General features: G+C 51.0%; 1 protein-coding gene across 6 annotated transcripts in view; it reads left to right on the top strand.

Annotated features, from left to right (window-relative positions):
* LOC122383642 (disheveled-associated activator of morphogenesis 1-like) overlaps positions 1 to 21,798 on the top strand; it is a 51,501-nt gene that overhangs the window by 27,020 nt on the left and 2,683 nt on the right. For 3 of the 6 annotated variants that reach the window (XM_043370284.1, XM_043370286.1, XM_043370282.1), the window contains 13 exons: positions 3,372 to 3,602; positions 7,636 to 7,764; positions 11,113 to 11,205; positions 13,744 to 13,827; positions 16,067 to 16,294; positions 16,767 to 16,964; positions 17,358 to 17,572; positions 17,925 to 18,109; positions 18,303 to 18,435; positions 18,740 to 18,924; positions 20,169 to 20,572; positions 20,978 to 21,013; positions 21,379 to 21,524. In XM_043370284.1, coding sequence (XP_043226219.1) covers positions 3,372 to 3,602; positions 7,636 to 7,764; positions 11,113 to 11,205; positions 13,744 to 13,827; positions 16,067 to 16,294; positions 16,767 to 16,964; positions 17,358 to 17,572; positions 17,925 to 18,109; positions 18,303 to 18,435; positions 18,740 to 18,924; positions 20,169 to 20,572; positions 20,978 to 21,013; positions 21,379 to 21,524 — 2,267 coding nt within the window. The remainder of the gene's footprint in view (positions 1 to 3,371; positions 3,603 to 7,635; positions 7,765 to 11,112; positions 11,206 to 13,743; positions 13,828 to 16,066; positions 16,295 to 16,766; positions 16,965 to 17,357; positions 17,573 to 17,924; positions 18,110 to 18,302; positions 18,436 to 18,739; positions 18,925 to 20,168; positions 20,573 to 20,977; positions 21,014 to 21,378; positions 21,525 to 21,798) is intronic. The other 3 variants (XM_043370285.1, XM_043370287.1, XM_043370283.1) reach the window with 1 other exon arrangement.

Here is a 21,798-nt window from a genome sequence, read left to right as displayed (position 1 = left end):
AACTTCTTGGAGGTAAGCTATGGTATTTCTGAGCATGATTAATAATGTAAATAGAGTGAATAACCTTATGCTCATGTTATATGTTGCAAATTGATATAATTAAAACTAAATTGATATATTTCGATATTGCACCGTCATCAGAATAAGAATTCAGAATCATCAGAATCATTCTTATTCTGATGACGGTGCAATATCGAAATATATCAATTTAGTTTTAATTATATCAATTTGCAACATATAACATGAGCATAAGGTTATTCACTCTATTTACTTCAGAAATAAATTGCTTTGTCCGTTCTCCTGAAATGTATCTTTCGATCAGCTCTCTCCGCATTTCTCCGTTTCGTTTGGCCTTCTGTCGCATTCCGACGCCATGGCTCAGTAGTGTGTACCTATTATGGGAGCGGGAGCGCTGTTTACCTAGGCTGGAGAGGCGCTGCTACGGTGACGGACGATTCGTTTCCTTCGGCGGGGATAACAAATCAAACTGAACGGACGTCACCGACCAAAACGGAATCAGGCGCTGAAGGATTGATTGGCTGGGTCGCATCAGGATGTGACCAGCACCTGAAGTGTGACCGACGGCTTGGGAATGCTTTTGTATCGCGAAGGGATGGACTCAGACATCGGAGGCGGCAAAACTGTTCGTTGACGAGTCGCGATGTAGCAAAATCAGAGTATAAAGAAAGGCCGGGATAGCGTGATAGCGAGAGAGGCGTCATTTAACAGAGGGGATGCGAGAGCTACCGGTGACAAAGGTGAGGTGAATCTTTTACAGATTTTGCTTGGCGGATATCCACGGAAAAGGATTATAACTGAGTGTCTTTTGGACATTGCACGCAGGCTGATACCTCATCATGGCTGCTTGGACTGTATATATGGTCCGGTGGGGCAATGCTGAGCTGATGGGATTAGACGGTAGCCTTGATTTGTTAAGTATGCCTTTCAAGGTAAAGGCACACCGCTAAATTGTTCCTTGACTTAAGCCTCGAATTTCTTATTTGTAATGATACCTTTTCGAGGAAAAAGTGGCAATGCCGTTCAGTCAGCCCATAGATGGAAATCATCGGATCTCACGTAATATCCTGGTGATCACGCCACATGCAAAGTGGGCGGATTGGATACAACTGGTTCGGCCGGCCTGAGCAAGGTCGACCATCCCGCTCCTGGTAATTACTCCCCCCTGAAATACACCCGACTCGCCAACTGGCCGACCAGTCGGGCCGTCTGCAAGGTCGCTGATGACGCTACCACTGGTCGGCCTTGGTTCCGCCCCCTCTGATTTGGAGGGCACCCCTTTGACGAGGTGCACGGAGGACAACTGGACCTCTGCAATCGCCATTATGTTGTCCCCCTCTCTGTCAGGTGTCCGTCTCGGAGTCCAGACGCACGTCTCCTGTAACTGTGTATCTCGGTGACTGACGTGAGCGATCCTCCTGTGCACGCTGTGGCTGGAAGCGGCCAAACAGCAGCACTGATAGCGTCTGTCCCGCCTTCATCATAGTCTCTGGCGGCCCTGGCGCGGCATATCGAGATTTGCGCCTTGTCTGGAACCGGCGCTTCGCAACGTTCGAGGGTGCTGCGGCTCTTTGTGGGTTTGCTGCTGGTCTTATGCGAGCTCGTCTGTGTTGAGCTGGGCGTGCAATCCGCTCATCACAGCCGTCCACGCCCTGATACTTAATCATCGGATGACAGACGCAGACAGAAGCTCTCTTATTAATGAATCCTGCAGTCATTGCTCGGGCTCTCAGTGACACACGCGCGCGAGAGACAGACAAACGGATAGACAGACAGAGAGACAGACGGACAGACAGACAGACAGACAGACAGACAGACAGACAGACAGACAGACAGACAGACAGACAGACAGACAGACAGACTAGACAGACATCTGGCAACCCGCCACCCCTTCATACAGACTGTCTCTGTGGCGACGTGCCCGGGTCCAGTGTTGATGGGGATAGCTGCCGTATTCGGTAGCCCGCTGATGCATCTTCCATGTTATTCTTTGAGCGGTTCACGTCATGCCTTTGGCGCGCAGAGGCTGCCGTAATCAGGGAATGGTATACTCATGTGAACGTGGTGTTAGTGTCATCAGAACCAACCTTACGGCCGTATTGCTGATGTCATGTGAACGCTGTAAATATAATTAGTGAAGCGTCGCATGGATCATCTTTCGGTCTTCTTCATTCGGTGATGTGTAGGTACACTTACTTATGTCCTATCGGACTAATTAATCCCTCTTTGCACGGATCATGTGTCGATACAACGCATGTCAGGTGCAGCTTTTCGACATATAACGGTTTCCGCAGTAGTACAACTTCCTCTGTCCGGCCTGGCCTGTTTTTGTCTGTCGTTTAGTGCTGGTCCGTCGTGCACCGTTAGTCCACTGCAGCGGCCGGCGTCTCCCCTCGTCCTATTCTGCTGGTCACCCCACCACACCCCTTATATCGGGGCCGAACGGGCCCTTCGTCATACACTTCCCTTGTTTTCCTTGATTGCTTGCAAGCAGCCTTGCTCCAATTTTGCTCCTTCCGTAAAATGAACACGTCAATTCCATCCCATCACTCAATATCTTTTCCCTATCTTGATAGGACAACTTTTGTTGGTCATCCCTTCATTTCATTGACGTTGCTTTATTTTTTTATTCGTCCATATGTGTCAAGCTGCTTCACATCGCATTTGGCTTTGTTTTGTTTATCAACGTGCTACTCTCTCTTCGATCACATTCTGCTCATATCGGATATCTATCCATATCCCCAACTATATCACTCCCATCCACTTTACCTTCCTCATCCATTAGGCTCATCTCTCGCCGGCCACCCGCTCCTCCCGGGCGGCAGAACGTCACGACACCAGCCAGGTCGTGAGGCCAGTTCATCGTCCCTCCGCCGGCCATCCCCGATGTGTCTCGGTCGTGATAGTCCGCCCGCGCCTCTTCCGCCGCCTGCTGCGTGACCGGAGGCGGAGGCGGAGGCGGAGGCGGAGGCGGAGGCGGAGGCGGAGGCGGAGTCCGCGCGGCGTCTGAGATGGCACCGTTTCGTGGCGGGCCGTGACATGCGTTCGTGTATCTGCAGTGGGATGTGGAGAGAATCGTGTGGCTACTTTGGCTACTTTGTGGCTACTTTGGAGCTCAGGCTGGTGTCAATGCCATGTCGTAGTAACAACATGGTTGGGGATGTGATCATGTGTTGTACCTAATACCTATTGCATTCATAACGGTTCGCTGGGCGACATCCTGGCCCTAATACCCCCCTTTCTGCGAGTGTTTTTAGAGCCAGTGTATCATACATTTGTCTCTCTGAAGGTGTGTGCGGCTGTGCGTCTCAGCATCTTTGTGCGTTTCTGACCACGTCCTCCCTTTGTTGCAGAGCGCGCCACCGGCGGAGGAGGCTGCTCCGGGCTCGCAGGGGACTGCGGGGACCGAGCAGCCGCCGCCGGGATCCCTTTGGTGTCCGCTGGGTCCTCTCGGGACCCTGGGCTCCGACCTGAGCGCCCGGCTGGCCGGAGGGCTGGCCAAGCTCGACCTGACCGCGCTCGGACGGCCCAAGATGCCGCTCAAAGGAGTGCGGGCCCAGCTGGGCTGGTGCCGGTGTCTCAAGGTAAGGAGGATGCGATGATAGTGCTAGACTGCCGCGGGGAAATGCAGTAAGTGGGGAAGGTTGGGGTGTCTTTCAGCGTGCATACTCATAGGATCACATTGGCTAATGGAGGCCGGCTGGGAGAGTCGGAGTCGTGAAGACCTGTAAGGTAAGAGTATGTGGACGCCCAGGGCTATGTTGGGTCGCGGGCGTGAAGAGCAGTGGAGAGGTGGTGGGGCTACTAAGGGCTATGAACGTATAGAGAGCTGTGGGACCTGTAGCGGCTAGTTGCCTCGGTAGCTGCCCGCGGTCTCAGACGTCCGTGGGCGGCCGGGGGCGTACAGTCTGTCTTAAAAGTACCGCGCAAAGTGACGGTGGATCCATCAAGCCTGACCGAGGAAGGGCCTGCTATAATTTGAAAGTCACCGAACCAATGGAGCTGGGGAATGGACGAGGATGTCCATTGCTTCGGTGACTCAAATTTGGCAGTCCTTCATCGGTCAGGCTTGATGGATCCACCGTCACTTTGCGCGGTACTTTTAAGACAGACTGTACAGCGGGTCTGTCAGCAGCCTCTCCGGGCGGGATCCCAGCTGGAGACTCGCCGTATACTCTGTCCGAGTGGGATCGGGGAACAGATGCAGCGATGTTAGTGCACCACTCAGCGAGCTCAGCCACACCCAGCAACGAACAGGAGATACAATCAGACATTCGGACTAATTGCCAGTGGCCGCTGACGTAAGCAACATCAACAGGAATGGGTTTGGTAACGAGTCTCGTGACCTTCGCTAAGAGCTGCTCTGGCGTAGTCTGAGCTGTCAGAGATGTCCCAAGAACACGAGCTGTTATATGCTGAGCTCGAGGTCAAGAGGGTCTTGGGGCGGACCACCTGTTTGATGACGTGGAGGCGGGATGGGCCACCGCCGCCGGCTGGCGTGGGAGGGAGTAATTCGGCGTAATTACACCCGCACGGCCTAAGGCCCTCCTGTGGCTGCTGTGGTTACGTAGAGAGGCAGTTCTTTTGTCACTGCTGATACCGGGCGTTTTGAAGGCTAGGGTAGGGTGCTATGTTGATTTTAAGGGTGCATGTAATACCTATGCAGTGCTGTGGGCCAGTATAAAGTGTGATTTGATTTCATTATTATTATTCATTTCATTCATTTCATTATTTCATTCATTTGATTTCATTTCAATTTCATTATCAATTGAAAAATGAATCAGATTAGATATTGGTTCTACGTCCTACTAAGATTTAGAATCATTGAAGATTTCATTACAGCAACAGATAACAAACCATTCTTATTCTGAAAGACACTGCCAATTCAAGTCAAGTCATGTTTTCTGACGTTATTAAATTAGTTGAGACTGGTGAGACAACTGTTGTGCCTGCATTCTGTCCGGCATATTCTCTGGCAGTTGGCAGCCCATGCTCCCTGAACAGTGAACTTTGGCAGCCAGAGCAGGAGAGAACTGGGAAGGAATTTTACACCCTGGCCACGAGCCGATGTATACGATGTGTGTCTCTGTGCTATGTTGAGCCGAAAACAAAAACAGAGAGGCATGTGCTTCCTTTGGCTGATCGAAGTTGACCTGCCATCCGGTATTGAAATTGAGGGTCGATGGACCAACCAATGATGCTTGCTTTTGCTATGAATGATATGCAACTCATTATCAGGCTGCAAAAGAAAACAATATTTGTAACAGTTTAACTTCTACTACCCATAAATATTGCTAAGTTGAAATATATCAATACAATTTACATCATATAACAGGATTCACACATATTTACGGAGGAGGATACCGCAAAATCGTTCACATCAGTGCTATGTCAATTGTCGACTGATCTTTGCCGTTATCATCGTCACGCATGACTGGCCGTGTTGTATCGATTTACGCGAAGGAAATATGTCAGAATCTGAATAATGCTAATGGCGTAACGGCGCATCGTCCAACTGTTCGCACTCCGTCTCACCAGCCTCAGGATTGGTAACGGTTGCGCGAATCTCGAGTCGCAACTGTTTAGGAACTAGGAAGAGACACCAGTTCCATTCTGTTCAGACGCGCACCGCTTCGTAATCGCGAACAATGTTTCGATCACGCCGTCTGAAAGGGCGTTTTGCATAAAACCCATCCCGCTGTACTTCTGTATTCCTTAACCAAGAAGGTTACCGCCTTGCGATATGGATCAGGAATCAGGAATAGCGTTAAAATGCACGTTTCAAGTACCCCTAAATTTACTTGGAACATCACCCTAAGCTGCCAGAACGTGTCGTTATATCAACCAGTTCAAACAATAAACATAAAAAATCGCAGCCTCGCAAACAGGAATTTCCATAGCCTTGCAGTCATTATGTCATCGCAGAGCCCTTTTAATTCACACATTTCCTTCTTCCGCCATCAAATGGGCTCCGGAAACGTTCTATAAACTGTCGCAAAAACGCCGAGCTGTTGTCTGCGCGTCTCTACTGCCATTCGTTCCGTGACGGGATGGCGATGTGGCGCCGGTTCGCCGATCGCTCATGGTGTGCCACAAGGCTGCCGCCTGGGCCCGCCGCTTTCTGTCATCGCCCGCACCTCGCGCTGGCGGCCTTGGGGCGACCGACGGAGCCACTCGACACCGTGTCACCACAACACAGCTGAATGGCGCAACTCGGCCAGCTAATGAACCGAGGGCGACAGAGCGCGGACGGATGAGGCGTCATGTTCTCTTTTCAACTACCGAACGAAACACGTAGACCTTTATGAAATAAGTTTGAATATACTGTCCGCTTCGAACTGAAAAGAAAGTAGGTACGGGTCTATCTGGCTGAGAAAGAGGGAATTCAAAGGTGTGAATGCCTTAAAATCAACTAAATGCCGGTAATGAGCTAAAATGCATTATTTAAGAACAGTTACATTCTGTTTTATAGCTCTTGAAGAAAAATCTTTAAGAATCCCTTAGCCTAGGCTGCTTTTTACGGACTGAAATGCAGCTGCTCAACTTAAAAATGGTATGCTACCATCGCCACCCATGAAATAAACGGTTTATAAGGATCCCGATCGGCCCAAATGTGAGTCGGTCGGACACTGAACACTGTCTGTCTGTGTGTCTGTCTGTCTGGTGTGTGTTGAACGGTCGGCGGTGGCGGCGGTGACCGCAGCTCGGCTCCATCTGCCGTCCTGCGGTGCCGAGGCCCCCGCACCGCTGCCACAGTCTCACGGACTAGTGCTGGGTGCCGGTCGGTGGCCTACGGATGCACCGAGTGGCACCGCTCCTGCCCGGACGGTGCGGGGTCTGTAAACTGCATCAGAGGGCTAAATTGAGAAGGGAACCTGCCAAAAAATGCATATTTGCCTACGCTTTACTTTGTTAGCCGGAGGGACATTTGGAGGCCATACTCATTCAACCATCCCTCTGGCATTACCATACAAATTCATTCATAGTTGCCGCCACCTGAGGCGACGTTCAATAGATATGTGCATTATGCTATGTGCGGCCTTGAGCGTCTGCCCGTCTGGGACAATGTCGTGACGAGCTTATGAAAATGTGCCGGAACTGCAGTCTCACAGTGCATCAATGGCCAGCCCGTCTCACAGCAGCATCCACAGGCCAACCCCACAGTTCAGCGACCGCGGACCATATACCTACAGACCAGCCGCCACAGACCCGCAACGGTCACTTGCGTACAGACTGCAGCGCGACGCAACTTTGTTCGTCATGCTTATTGGTCCTGTTAATCAACATCAATGATTGTCCTGGTATGTCTGTATGAATTTAAAGTTGCTGGTATGTTATAGCGACTGAAAGTCCGGACAAATTACTCACACCCAGCATCACGAAAGTCGGACCCCACATTCGACCATGTCATCTTTCCATGCACCTCTCGCCACCCACCAGAGCCCCGGCACCACAAGGCGACAGCTCTCATCTCTCCAAGGACATCGCTCTTCCATCAGGCCGCTCTCTCGCTTTCTGTGCGACACGAGCGAATGCCATGTGGGGACATCGGGCGACTCTCACCTGTCACTGTGCGCCCAGTGACTGACCTGACCTCTGACCCCGTGTGACCCGCAGAAGGACGAACCTCCAGAGATCACCTACTGTGTCAGCAAGACGGGTGACGCGCTGAACCTGCAGATGCTGACGCCGACTCAGCCCATGCCGAGAGCCGAGGAGGTGGAGGCCAAATTCCTGGAAGTCCTGGTAAGCTACGTCAAATATTAGGGATGGCGGAAGGGAAAAGATGGGTGGCCATGATGCTATGAATATGATGCATACATATATAATACTTCTCTGCACCTTTTATCATTACAACCTTTTGAATTTTAGCCATGCTAATAAAAAAGGCAATTAGGTATGCGTCAGATTTGCTTCTATTGACATTTATGCTTTTGTTTGGTTTGCATGATGGGCAGGGATAGTTCTAGGAACCAAGGAAAGATCCCGTGTCTTTTCTAAAAATCAAAGGCGGAAGCTAAATGGTGTGTACCAGGAACACTCCGTGATCCGGTAGGTACCCAGTTCTAAGCATCACACGTGCACTCATGGAATGAATCAGAATGGAGAAGCGTTCTACCGGCGGTGAAGCTTAAAAACGCTCGAGTCTTGCGGTACTTCTATCGGATAAGCAGCAGTGCAAAGTGATTGTGAGTCTCCCTAGGAGAAGGATGTGGTCGGCATTCGACCGGCAAATCGGGTAATCATCTGCATATAAACTTCTTGGTCTCAACTCTTGGAACGTTTTCTCTTGGAACTGATAACCAGAAGAGAAGTTGCGAACGGACGTGCCAGAGGTTTGTCGAGCCTTCTGACTTGCTGTGCCTTTTATGTATTTTTACTTTTATAAATCCCAGAGCTATTCCTAATTCAGCGTATAATAACATATAATTACAAACTAGAAGACGTCCCCGCTGTGGTAGCTCCCCTTACTGTGAGAAGCTACGTCAATGACACTGTACGCTGTGTATGTAGCTCTCCATCTCGCCGAGCCATCCCTCACGGCGAACCACTGCCGGTACGTAGCACTCCTCCGAACAAACGCCACCACCGGAACCGAGTCCGTGACGAGCGGCCGTCTCGTCGTGGCGATTACACAGCGATACATCACTGCACACCTCCTCTGGGGGTCACGCGTCGCCTCCTCCGCCCCGCCGCCGCCGAGCACTGAACAGCAGTGCTGGAACAGCCGCGTAAATACCGTTTGTTCAGTGGCGGTACGCGGACGTTGTCGCGGAGAAGGCCGCGGAGGTAGCGTAGCCCGGTTAATGATGGTGCTACCGACTGCCGATGCGGTCTGCTGGTGTCGACTGCAGTCTGGACCCTTCGTGACGACCTCTGTTGGACTGCCGTGACGACCTCTGACTGTCGAGACGAAGCGTGACGCCCCGTTACGATCTGTCGTGATGCGCCGCAGCATGTCAGACGACCGTCACCAGTTCATCACGGAGACGCACCACGGGCGTGACAGAGTCACGAACTGGTGACACGACTTTGACGCGTCACGGTGGCTGTGCGTGACGTTATCCGCGACCTCCGCGACCTCTCAGTCAACCTTCGTCACACCTGATGACCTGATCAGCGTCTTGAACTTAGTCTGAACCATTGAATCTCATAGGTTCTGGAACTGTGGGAAATGTATTTGACGATTCCCAGGATCCTCTCAGCGTCTCGGCGTGGTTTATGGCGAGCGGTCTCGTTTTGACGCGGGCCGGCGAAGGTCGAGGCGGAGGCGGATAATGACAGAGGAGACACCGCAGACGACTCGTCCTGCTCTCTTGGAGAGAGGAAGAGAAAGAGGGAGGAGAGAGACTGTCACGAGCGTTCATTATAATTTTGTGGCGCGGACGGCCGAGCGGCCGTGTCGCCTCGTTCGGTCCGTCTGGGCGGCTCGGTCCTATCTGGTCCGGTCCGGGAGAAAGGCCGTCGCGAGCGAGCAGGCCGCGCCCGGCCCGCCGGCCGCCTCTCGGCGCGTGCCGGGAAAGCAGCACCACTGTCACGACAGTCACTCACGGCTCGCTCGTGACTCGATACCGACCCGCAGCGCGAACTGCACGGCGGCGGCCGGTGTCGGCCGGTGAATTACAGCTGGCACGGGAGGCTAGTGCCGGGAACTAAGCCTCCCCGGCTCGTGCCACTGTCCCGTTAGAGCTTCAGGATCTTCGTAAGCCAGATTTTCTGCCAAAACCCGAGCCACTCCATACCATGATAGAAGCCGGTCCGGCCGTGATTCTCAGCCTGTCACGGACCGGCCTTGGGCTGCTCTCGTGCCTCGTGCCTGGTATGACACACGAGGCCGGCCGAATGTCCACCATCTGCCGCGACATTCCTTCATGTCCGGCAGTGCGACACGACTGACTTGCGTGTCACCGGGTCACTGGTGACGTCATCGACAGGTGAAGTGTGCGCCCTTCCGCCTGTCCGCTGCCTGTTCGTCAACCGGCGGCATATAGTAAAGGGTGCGTGACCTGCCGAACGATTTAGTGATCTATTGAGGGCATTCCGTTCAGTTCGGGACAATTCCGTGCACTGTGACTTGTGTGCCCGGTACTATGGGTTGTCACCATTCCTGGGACTGCATTCTCTGTTCACACTGAACCCCAGTGAATGGATTGGCTGCGAGGGAATGTCAGGGGATTCCTGCGTGCTGCACAGTGGAGCTACCAACGCTTGCCAATTCGGGAAGTTCGTTATAGTCGCCTTTGTATCGATTTGAGCAATAAAAATACAACGAACAAGAAAGGAGGAATCAGAAGGGAAAGTTAAATAGGGTGAGAGAGAAAAAGAAGAGAGAGAGAGAGAGAGAGAGAGAGAGAGAGGGGGAGGGAGGGAGGGAGGGAGGGAGGGAGGGAGGGAAGAAAGGAGAGAGGTTAATATTGATGAACACGTGTATGTGGACTGAGACTATACTGCCGTGACTAAATAAGAACCTTTCTATTCCGTCTATGGCCCGTAAACCGGCCTGTGACTCAGTGCCGTGCCGAATCCGTCCGCATTCCATGCACGGCACAGTCGCCTCCCCCCTCCTGACCCCTTCACTCTACCTTCGGGGGTACCGATGGGGTATGGTCACCTGGACCAGGCACGTGCTACTGCGCAGAGCCGGATGGTACGGGGCATGGTACAGAATCTGAATGCTCGGCGTTCGATACGGAGGAGTCAGCTGATGCCACACTCGTGATAGGCCTTCCATCGGAGGAGTACCTACTGTTGCAATACACAAGGCCCTAAATGCAATACATACCATATCAATTTACGTGGTTTCAAAGCAGGTCAGATGGAATAGACTGCTTTGCTATTGGCACACTAATGTGCATGCTGTCCTGTCCTGCTAAATGATTTTTATTGATAAAACAATTTTTTAAATACACGGAGAAGAACCCTCAACCGATAAAAAAGCGACCATTATGCAAAATAAATATGCAATGATGGACGAGCGTTAGCCGTGAGCAGAATACTGCCTCCCTGAATTGATGGACAATTCATAACCGCCATATATCAATGTTGAAACAGTGTTATCATTCTGCTCACCGATGATGTTCTGTCTTCTTACAGGAGGAGCTTGATCTCACCGCGGCGAACCGGTCAGCAATGCTGGAACTGCCGCTCGAGAAAAAGTGGCAGCTCTACTGCAGCCGAAAGAAAAAGGTACGTGCATCACCACCGCAAAAGAAAAAAGCCAGTTGAACCAAACAAACATCTGTGTGTCAGGTGGCGCCTGGATCCGCAGACTCGACCTTGGACTGTCAGAGCGGGAGAATAGTTGGCCAATGCTGCGGTGTCATGATGCGATAGCTGTCAACACTTTCGGGGAATATCGTCACGGATACAGCAGTGTATCGAGTGTCCCTGAAGCACAATCCGGGGGGGGGGGGCTCGCCGTGAAGCCTCGCGAGGGAACGTCTCGGTAACGGAGAGGTATTGTGCTGGTTACCGGCCGGGCGGGTGGCGCCCCTCGGGGTGTTGTCACTGGCCTTGGCACTGCCAATAATCCATGTGATGTCCCTGAGAGAAGGGGTTATTCCGACCATACTTCTTGGTGGACGTGACCAGGTTATAGGGGGCTCATGCTCCTTGAACGCCACCAGCTGGAAGTTTGACAAAGTGAGGTCGGCGTAGATGTAGCTCAGCGTACGCTGGCTACGTCATGTTTATGATATTCGATGGCCGTGTGTAAGTCTTACCAAATGTCTTTCACCACCTTACGATTTTTGTTTCGTTTTTCGTGTCATCTCAGTGGAAAACGTCATGAGGACTTTCACCTGTCGTTTTTAATTACCTTCTGCCACTGCGTCGCGGTGACCGTGTCTGATTTCATTCTATCTCGGTTCGGTGATGATGCGCTATCGGTTGTCACCCGACTCTCGGTATAGAAATGAAGGGACAGTGGACAGCTCTGGAGAAAACCTGCCGCCACGATACCGAGAATTGAAAGGTCTGGAATTGGGAGAGCGACATTCAGATGCGTTTAACTTGCTGGGCTATGCTGAAGATCGCTCCAAAGGTTATTTGGAAGAGACGAATCAGGAGCCTTTCATATGAAGGCGACCGACTAATACAAACTACTCCGTCAGGACAGAGCTGGACGATACATTTTATGGATAAATGACTGTCCACTGAACGGTGACAGTATCATAAAGGACAGTGGACGTCACTGTAAAAATCGACGGAATGCCCTGCGGCCCGGAACTCGTACTATTAAAAGCACACTCCTCCGGTGCCTGACACGAGCTTTAGCGAGTCAAGGTCAAATGTCGCGACCGTGGGATAACCTGTCCTCACTCTCGAATGGCCATGCTAATGTGGTGTCCCAGGTGCTCACCAATACGCTTCATTGACCGTGAGTCGTCCGACAATTTAGTGGCGTTGTCTCTGTGAGTGGTTTGAGGCGTGGAGAGCAGTGTTCCAGTCCGTCGGGGGTGGGAGCGACCGCAACGACTTCCCGCGACGGCTTTGGAGTCTATTCGGAGGCCAGCGACATCGGTCCGATACCCCAGCGCGCCGGCTGCCGAGCGGTGTTTTTGTTTGTCTCATCGCTTAGCGGCCCTGTCACGGGAAACGTTTGGGCTCGGGTGACTACTGAACTGGCATTGCCGCGTCACGGCCTGTGGAAAATCACTCAAGAGTAGCGCTTGTGCACAGGTCTGAATGGCGATAATTATCGATAAAGCAGTGCTAACTACCGTCTTTTTTCGGATTGTCTAAGCTGACCGCGTCAATCGACAGCTTCTTGTCGTAAGTCATTGTTACCACAATGGCAATCAATTCCATTCAGCTTACTTGTCTAGTTCACTTTTGCGCAGGTATCCCGTTAACTAGCAACATGCTGAGATTTTCCCGAACAAACAGTACGAGATACAAAGATGACTTTTTGTGGAGAGGCTGCCTAGTAGCGGACGTTCGCATTAACCACCTGTCCAAATGGGGCATTGTTCCTTCTGGGCTCCAACAAGCGTAACATCGATCATTCACCTTTCCCATTACAGCTTTACTATCTCTCCAGTTCCGTACTAAAAACAGTATCACCCGCTCAAGTTGCGACGATAATGTCTGGTGTGGCGTAACTGTTGTCCAACGTTTTTAAGGATCTCGTACTTAATTAGCTCAACATATTTATAATATTAGCTAGGGATGCTTTTCAGCATTCCTTTCAGGTCCATTTGCATGACTAATTTTTGCTACTTATAAATAAGCTCACTAATGAGTGTGAAACCAGGATTTCATTTTATATCTCATGTGAGTGAATGTTACGGATTGTGTTAGGTTTCACTATTGACACCCTAATGTAAGGAGCGCACGGTCGCAAAGGCAATCCCTTTTACAAAGAGTGTTGAGAAGGCAATAAACACACTGTCAGCGTAACAACCAATTTGTCCTACATCGATTCTTAGTCTTATTGTCCTACAGTATCACAGGCCACGGAGGCGCTACTGCAGTAGGTAGGCTGTACCGCACAACACAGGTGATCCGATATTTTTGTCCATAGATGGCGCTACCAGTGAGCGCCGTAAAGTATGCTGTGCCGCATGGCCTGCAGACTGCGGAAAGAATGCAGCGGCGTGGTCACCGGGCTTTGCGCCCTGCTAATGTTACTGGGTCAGTAATAGCTGTTTGTTTGGAAGGAAAAGTGAGAATCGAATGCGTCATTTGAACAATTATTACAATGGCGTTTGTTGTGTGTTACAGGATGACACGGACAATGGAAATGGCCACAGCTACCTGGCCCGGCTGCCCGACTACTACATCGACAAAATCACCTCCCTCACCGGGGTAAGTTTAGTGGGAGTATCACATCGACAAAATCTTCCTTCACCAAGGAGTCAATGGATGAATGAGCAAGAAGGTATTCCATGACAAAATCGCTTCGGGTGGGAGGTAAGTTTTGACACAAATTCACCACATGTCTTCGCACTTTATCTTGAAAATGCTTCCCCAATAGTCGGAACGTAAAAATCTCGATGAAGGCGCGGTGTATCAGATGGACGAGTTTGGCGTCTCTTCTAAAGTTAGGTATAGAAATATCAGAAAGTGGAAACAGGTATTCTATTTCCTAATGGTGGTTCATAGGAGAAATTGGAGGCCCGTTATCTTGCCATCTGGAAAGGGGACGTCTAAGGTGTCCCAAACCAGGAAATAGTCCAATCAGATTAACTCGCCGACTTTCGCTTTACCATCGTCGGGTGTCACATTCCTTTTCCAAATATCTTCCTGAAACATGATTGCGGTCCTTTTCGACCGAGGAGGGACTCTGTTGGTACTCCCAAGGCTTCCTCCGGGATCTTTGGCGGATCCGTTCCTCTGCTGCCGTCTGCAAGTGTCGTACAGCACCGCCAGTGCGGGTGTCCTCGGCGCGGCAGCTGCCGGCCTCCCTCCCTCCCCGGCTGTCTGTGGCCGCGGGCGGGGACGGATGCCTCCCTCGGCTCCCCAAAACGGGTTCCGCCGCCGCCGCCGCCGCCGCCGCCACCTCGACCGGTCCGCAGCGCTGAGATGGTCCGATTGGCCCGTCCGGAGCTGCCTCGTGGTCTGGTCCCCCGCCCCGTGGCCGCCGCTTCTCACCTGTGCGCTCCGCTGACACGTGCGTGACCTGGGGTCAGCCTAATGACCGGTCACAGACACGTGACCGGGGCTGATGAGGGCTAATGAGCGCTGCTGCAATCAGGTGGATCACGGAAGGAACGGTGACAGAGAGAGAGAGAGAGAGAGAGAGAGAGAGAGAGAGAGAGAGAGAGAGAGAGAGAGAGAGAGAGAGAGAGAGAGAGAGAGAGAGAGAGAGAGAGAGAGAGAGAGAGAGAGAGAGAGAGAGAGAGAGAGAGAGAGAGAGAGAGAGAGAGAGAGAGAGAGAGAGAGAGAGAGAGAGAGAGAGAGAGAGTGGTTATCGGTCAGGCGAGCCAGGCATTCCAATCGCACCTTAGGACCTTTCTCCCATGTCTCTCTCGCCACTGTTCCCTTGTCGACGACTGACCGTTTATGTGCTGATAGCACATAGTGACTATAGATCATAATACGGCAATGTTTTTCAAGGATACTAATGGGTCGAACCTTTTTCACAAACTTACGTTTAATTCAGAGAAATTGCCGCTGTCCATCTACCCTTTGGCCAAAAATTCGTAAACCTGTCTGTTGTTACGTCATAAGCGCACCACAAGGCGTGGGTGTTGTTAAGTGGGTCAGCAGAAATTCCGCGGCTGTTTGGTTAATTAGCGATAATCTGATCTAACCGACCGGCGCACGATGTGTACGCTAAACGCTTCATTATGCGAGGATCTCTCGCCAGACCGGTGGTGGAAAGTCACCGGTCGTAATTACGCGATTTACACCACTCCGATTATCGCCTCCGGAATCTGGCGGTGTCAACGCCGCTGGGTAGTTTCACCCGTGGCTCGCAATCGCCTCGACATGCGATTCCAACAACCCTTACGGAAAGAGCTGACGGGCTGATTCGCAGTGTCCAACACAGCCTACAAGGCGGTTTACAGTATTTCGGACGCCACTGATCTATATCAGAGACGCGAACGAGCACCGGACAGCGCCGTTTGCGACAAAGATGGCTATCCACTCTATGTTATCCGGGCTGAGGGTACCTCGGCGTCGTGAGTTCACGCCCGTTACTTGTTGACGATGCCGCTGTACGTCGCGACACACGGAATCACGGGACCCGTTCCCCGCTGAGCCCGTCTAACGCTTAGTGCTTTGTCGTGACGCATGAACCGGGGTGTGTGAGGTCTGAGTCTGAAGACATATGCTGGAACACATGATAATAAAGCGTTTCGAAATTGAATGTGTCAAAGGTACTGTTCACGGTTAAAACATATTTTTAGTGTAATGAATTCGTGTTAGCGTGCTGGAAATGAGTTTTGAGCTTTCTTGTTCGTGTGCTTTGAAGCTCTGCCAACATAGCACAAGCAGTTCACTGCCCATTGATGCTTATTGGTAATCCATATATGATCCTATTATGCTTCCCATCTGACGACTGCAGACTTCCCATCTGACGATGATGCTCCCGTTTCAGCTGTCCTTCCCTCACAAGAGTGAGGAGGAAGTCACCAAGCGGACCAAGCAGCTGGAGTCTCTGCGCACGGCGCTGCGCACGCAGCCCAACTCATTCGTCATCAAGTTCCTGGAGTTGGAGGGCCTGGAGGCATGTCAGAAGTTCCTCAACTCGATGGATCACAGCACAGCCGAGAGCAGCATTCACAGCAGCCTGATCGGCTGCGTCAAGGCGCTCATGAATAACACGGTATGACGGGGAATGGACCGGGATAGGGGATGCTCTGACAGCGCGAGAAGGAGAACGTGGCTCCTATACGGGGGGCGAGCGGCAATGTTGGGATCGGTGTTTTTATACGAGTTATGATAACATGCAGATATGTCGGATGATAAATTGGAGTTGATATGGCGGATAACAATTTTATAACCGATTATTCTTTTTTATTCAATGTGGCTAGTAGAAGTTTGTAGAAAGTTTAACGACGTTGTGTACGCAGAACAAATGCATTGATGCATCAAACGAAATCCAAAGTGACCTTCGCGGTAGCTTAGCTAAACGTTTTGCGCTTGCATAAGCAATCATATGGCGCCCATGACCGCTGTGTGATTCATCTCCATATTTTCGCCTATGCATGAAGACGACCCGTGAGGACACTCAGCCACGCTGGAGTACGTAATATAACCCGTTGCGCCACTTCTAACCCTCTCCTCCCCGTCCTCAGAACGGGCGTTCGCACGTGCTGGTGCACCCGGAGGGCCTGAATGTCATCTCCCAGAGCCTGTCGTGTGAGAACGTCAAGACCAAGGTATCGGTGCTGGAGATTCTGGGCGCCGTGTGTCTGGTTCCCGGAGGCCACCGGAAGGTCCTCGACTCGATGGCCTACTACCAGAAGTACGCCGGCGAGAGGACCCGGTTTCAGGTATGTCAAGGGCGTCTCTTGTGGGGACTGGGTTGGGCTGTTTGCAATGCAAATCCAGTCACCAAGCTTGTGAGTAGAGTGGAAGCGTTTGGTCATTGTTTGTATTAAATTTGCAGGCTAACTCTCGTGTTTATTTGCATGCAATAGGTGTGCCTTATCATGTAGGTATCTTCTTAGTGATGTCGTAAGTGCATTTGTCACTTCTGTTTTATTCATTCTATTACGTGTGTGGTTATCATCAAGTTAGTATGTTTATTTTAGGTATACATATGCGTTGTACATACATGCGATGCATAACAGCAACCCCAGCACTTATCGAGATATCGGGCAACGTGATATGACATCCCTGATACATCTCAAACGCTTGGTGTTAACATGTGACCTCCTCTTCAGCGCATCGTGAACGACCTGGACCGGTCGACGGGTACGTACGCCGACGACGTCAGTCTCAAGACGGCCATCATGTCCTTCGTCAACGCCGTGCTCAGCTACGGCGCCGGCAAGGAGAGCCTCGAGTTCAGACTCCACCTGCGATACGAGTTCCTGATGCTGGGCGTGCAGCCAGTCATCGATAAGCTGCGCAAACTCGAGAACGAAACGCTGGACAGGTGGGTCCGCAGGCGGAGAGGAAGGGAGGTTCTTTGAGCTCGATCGGTTCAGCCGGAATGTTTGGTCGTTAGGTGGCGCTGGAGAGAGCGGTACCAGAGTAGGCAGCGTGGTGGTAGAGCCTCAGTTCGGTGTCGTGGAACCAGATCAGTCAACTCGACAATCCCAACGAGTATAACTAGTCGTAAAATAAGGATATTTGATTAATTTTATAGATTGGTAAGGCGTAACGTTCGTGTAAACATTTAACGATGCATGCATGTTTCCAAGGGTGAACAATGAACATGGCTTGACGTGGGATCTCAATATAGGTAGATGCGAACGTCACCTAACTTGCTGCGCTTGTGCTCTCAGGCATCTGGACTTTTTCGAGCTCGTTCGTACGGACGACGAGCGGGAACTGGCCAAACGGTACGAGGAGATTCACGTGGACACCAAGTCGGCGTCAGCCATGTTCGAGCTCCTCAGGACCAAGCTGAACAACACAGCGGCCTATCCTCACCTGCTGTCTCTGCTACAACACTGCCTCCTGCTGCCTCGTGAGTCGTCACTAGCTGTTTTGTCCGATACTCCAACTTCTCTTACGACGATATACAGTTTGTTTTATCGGATGATGTTGAAATTTGCAACCAGTGTATCGGTATAAAGCTAAAAATATTCCGTAGCAACCGACAATGTAAAATTGATATCCACCTGTTTGACTGGAGGTTCGCCATTTTTGCTGTTTCGCAGTGGACTATGGGTCGTATCCTCAGCACTGGCTCCTGTTCGACCGCATCTGTCAGCAGCTGATCCTCCAATCAGAGAACGGAGAGGACTGCGACCTGCGGCCGACCGACATCAACGTCAACAACCTCGTACAGATGTGAGTAGCGTTTGCTAAAGAAGTTTCTATAGGAACATGCTAAGCAAACAGCAAGGTTTAATAGTGGACTCATGATGTCACTCGGAACAGCTCTGGTTAGCGTAACAACCGAGCCCACATATACACTCTCAAGCGTTCAATCTAAGAAAGAGGAAGATATGAAATGTGACCAGTTGATACCGTTTCTATGGCCAGTGAGATACTGACTGCAAAACCTCGACGGTTTCATGCATTTTAGGGAATATCTAGCCAGGCTGCGCGTTCTTCTGGCAAACTGACCCGTCACCGACCTTTGTGCCCTCAGGCTTGCCAAGGAGGAGGAGCTGAGAGGTGCGCTCACCAAGGCCGAGGACCTGGAGAAGGAGAACCTCGACCTGATGACTAAGCTCAGCGAAAAGGAGCAGGAGTGTGACATCAGGACTCAGGAGCGTGACGACCTCAGCACCAGTCTCAGTCGTCTCCAGGAGAAGTTTGAGACCGAGTCCATGGGTATGTCATAAGCATGTAGTGAAGCTCAACGTGTCGTACATATCGTAACAAATAGATTCATAAGCATTGCGATAAGTACTTCATAAAGTTTTTTTCTACATCTGTAGCCGGTACAATTTTAATCAGTGATTTTCAGCGTTATGCGAACCATACACAAACTAACTTATTTTGCTCATATTCAGAGTCCTGTGACGGTATTAACCCTAGAACGCCTAGGGGGGGGGGGGTTGTATCAACCCCCCCCCCTGAGGTTTTTTAGAAGTGCACGCTAAACGGCTTGTCGTAGCGGGCTGAAATTTTCAATACCTTCTGGGGCAACCTTTGCGCATCTTTTGCCGAAAAAAAATTGATCGGGTCATGTCAGGTCACGGAGTTATGACGTCATAAGAGGTACAGCCTCCGGCCGGATTTTCACAAACTGAGTGCCAACGCCCGAGGTTTCCTGCCGGTGGTACGGACATCGGTTGATGGATCGTGATGAAACTTCCCATGCATGTTGGGGCAAGTATTGGCTATCATATGGTATAAGAAATTTGACCGGGTCAGGTCAGGTCACGGAGCTATGACGTCACAAGAGGAACAGCGTCCGGTACTATTTTTGAAAAGCGCCCGAACCACTATTTTGCTAATTCTTGTCACCTCAATGGGAATATGCAGCAATATTAGCTTCTATAGGGAGCAAATGGACCTCCCAAATCCAAAAATACAATCAGATTTTAAAAATTTAAATTTTGAATTTTCGAATTTCTGCCGTCGACTGTGACCTTGCCGACTTCCGGCGCTCCCAACGCGCCATTTTTAGAGCTAGGGAAACGAAATACATACCAAACGATAGAGAATTGATCAAGGAACACGATAGTGAAGGTTTCAAGTCGATATCTCCCACCGTTTTGCCGCAATCGCCGCCGAAAGTTGAAAAAAGTCTATTTTCCCGAAAATTTGACCTTTGACCGGTCAAAAGTAGGTCAAATGTTGACCTAGGACCAAAAATATACCACCAATCGCGAGATCTCGTTGAGAGCAATCCGTTGGGTTTTTCCGCTAAGCTCTACGACCTTCCGTTTCGAAACGCCAGGGGGGGGGTCGTAACACCCCCCCCCCTGGTCGTTCGTTTTATGAGAAATGGCCTGGTCGTGCGAGGGTTAATATTGATGCTAGTTATTTGCGATATTTATTTAAGCCCATTAGTCTGTTGAAGTACTTTTTAGGTATCTAACCGCACCAATACCTTCCTGCGTCCCCAGGTCACCTACAGGCTATCCAGCGGCTTCAGGAGCTGCAGTACAGCTCGGGACGCAGTCTGAAGGAGGCCGCTATCACAGATGAGGCCAAGATCAGCACCCTACCATCACGCACCTCTGCCGGCGCCGGACCGCCGCCGCCGCCTCCGCCCCCGCCCCCGCCCCCGCCGCCCGGCGGAGTGCCGCCCCCACCACCACCCCTCCTCAACGGGCACGCTCCTCCGGTGAAGCAGAAGAAGGTGCCGAAGGCTGGCAACCCGCTCAAGAGCTTTAACTGGTCCAAGCTGCCGGCCCACCGTATTGGCGGAACGATCTGGAACGACCTAGACGAGGAGCGTCTGTACAGCTGCATTGACCTGGCGGACGTGGACAGGACATTCTCGGCCTATCAGCGGCAGAACGGCCTGGTGAGTGTCTGAGAGAGGGAGAAAGGGTGAAAGGAGCGAGGGAGGCCGATCGCTTGATGAGCCACCACAGGTGTACGTTTCACATAGAGAAGTCAGGTGATCGAGGTGACTTTTTTGAACCTCTATTTTCATAGAGGTTCAGGTGATCGAGGTATTTGGGGGACAGTTGGCAAATTTTGTGAATTTTGTAGGGGTCTTGCCAAAACAAAGTTTCCTACAGATAATTTATAGCATTCTAGTGGGCGAGTCACTTTTGGAATGAGAGGAAGAAGTCCAGATAGCCCAGCCAATGTTCGGTATTTCGACCACAGTGGGTCGTTTAGGCTAGATGGCGCTGTACTATTACCACCACATAGCTGCTGTTGCTTTCATGAGATGTATGCCTTTTCACACGCGGCATTTCAGGCCGATAATTCGGTGGACTTGTCGGCAAATGACAATGTAAGTGAAAAGTGAGCCACCAAGGCAAACTACATGTCGTTCTCACAGCGTATTTAGGAACCTGGGAGCCGCATGTTGGTGGTTCATGCATGCAGTCAAGGAAAGTGAATTTTATCTTTTTAGCATTGTATTTAAGGTTTGTCTCTTTATTACCCTGATAAGTGCCGCTATAATCCGTAATCCCGCAAGCTTTAGCAAGTTGGTCACTTTTTCTCGTTTTCAATGACGATCGCTCCTGAAAAAACGTCTATCTACCCTTTACTATCACGCGTCGTCTATGGGCCGACTTCTCGCTTTCTAAGCCGTCTCCGTCTGAGCTCCTGCTGACCTTCTGTTGACCTCCACATGACCTCGTTTCCCCGCAGCTGGACAGCTCGCTGGACGACCTGACGAATGCCGGCACGTTGACCCGCTCACGGAACAAGGTCATCAGCGTTGTGGATGCCCGGAGGGCGCAGAACTGTACCATACTGCTCTCAAAGCTGAAACTCTCCGACAAGGAGATCAAATCGTGAGTTTGCCTAGAGCCTCACCCGATGACTTGGTTGGGGATATGATGGGCTTGAAACCTTTCTATTTTGACGTGTTTTTTTTTTTTTTAAATCACGACGATGAAATCAGCTTGTGAGTAAACGGTTAACGGACTTCATCTGAGAGAATGACCCGTGAGATACACAGCTTCAAGAGTGCTTGAATTCTGGAAACGAGAGTAGGTAGAATATGTAAATTAATAGAACAGGGATCGAGCGTAGCGTCACTATTTTTTCTTTTCATTTTTGCGATAC

The sequence above is a fragment of the Amphibalanus amphitrite genome, unplaced genomic scaffold (assembly GCF_019059575.1).
Source record: "Amphibalanus amphitrite isolate SeventyFive unplaced genomic scaffold, NRLGWU_Aamphi_draft 000169F_arrow, whole genome shotgun sequence".
Lineage (NCBI taxonomy): Eukaryota > Metazoa > Arthropoda > Thecostraca > Balanomorpha > Balanidae > Amphibalanus > Amphibalanus amphitrite.
This window is presented reverse-complemented; position numbering and strand designations above follow the sequence as displayed.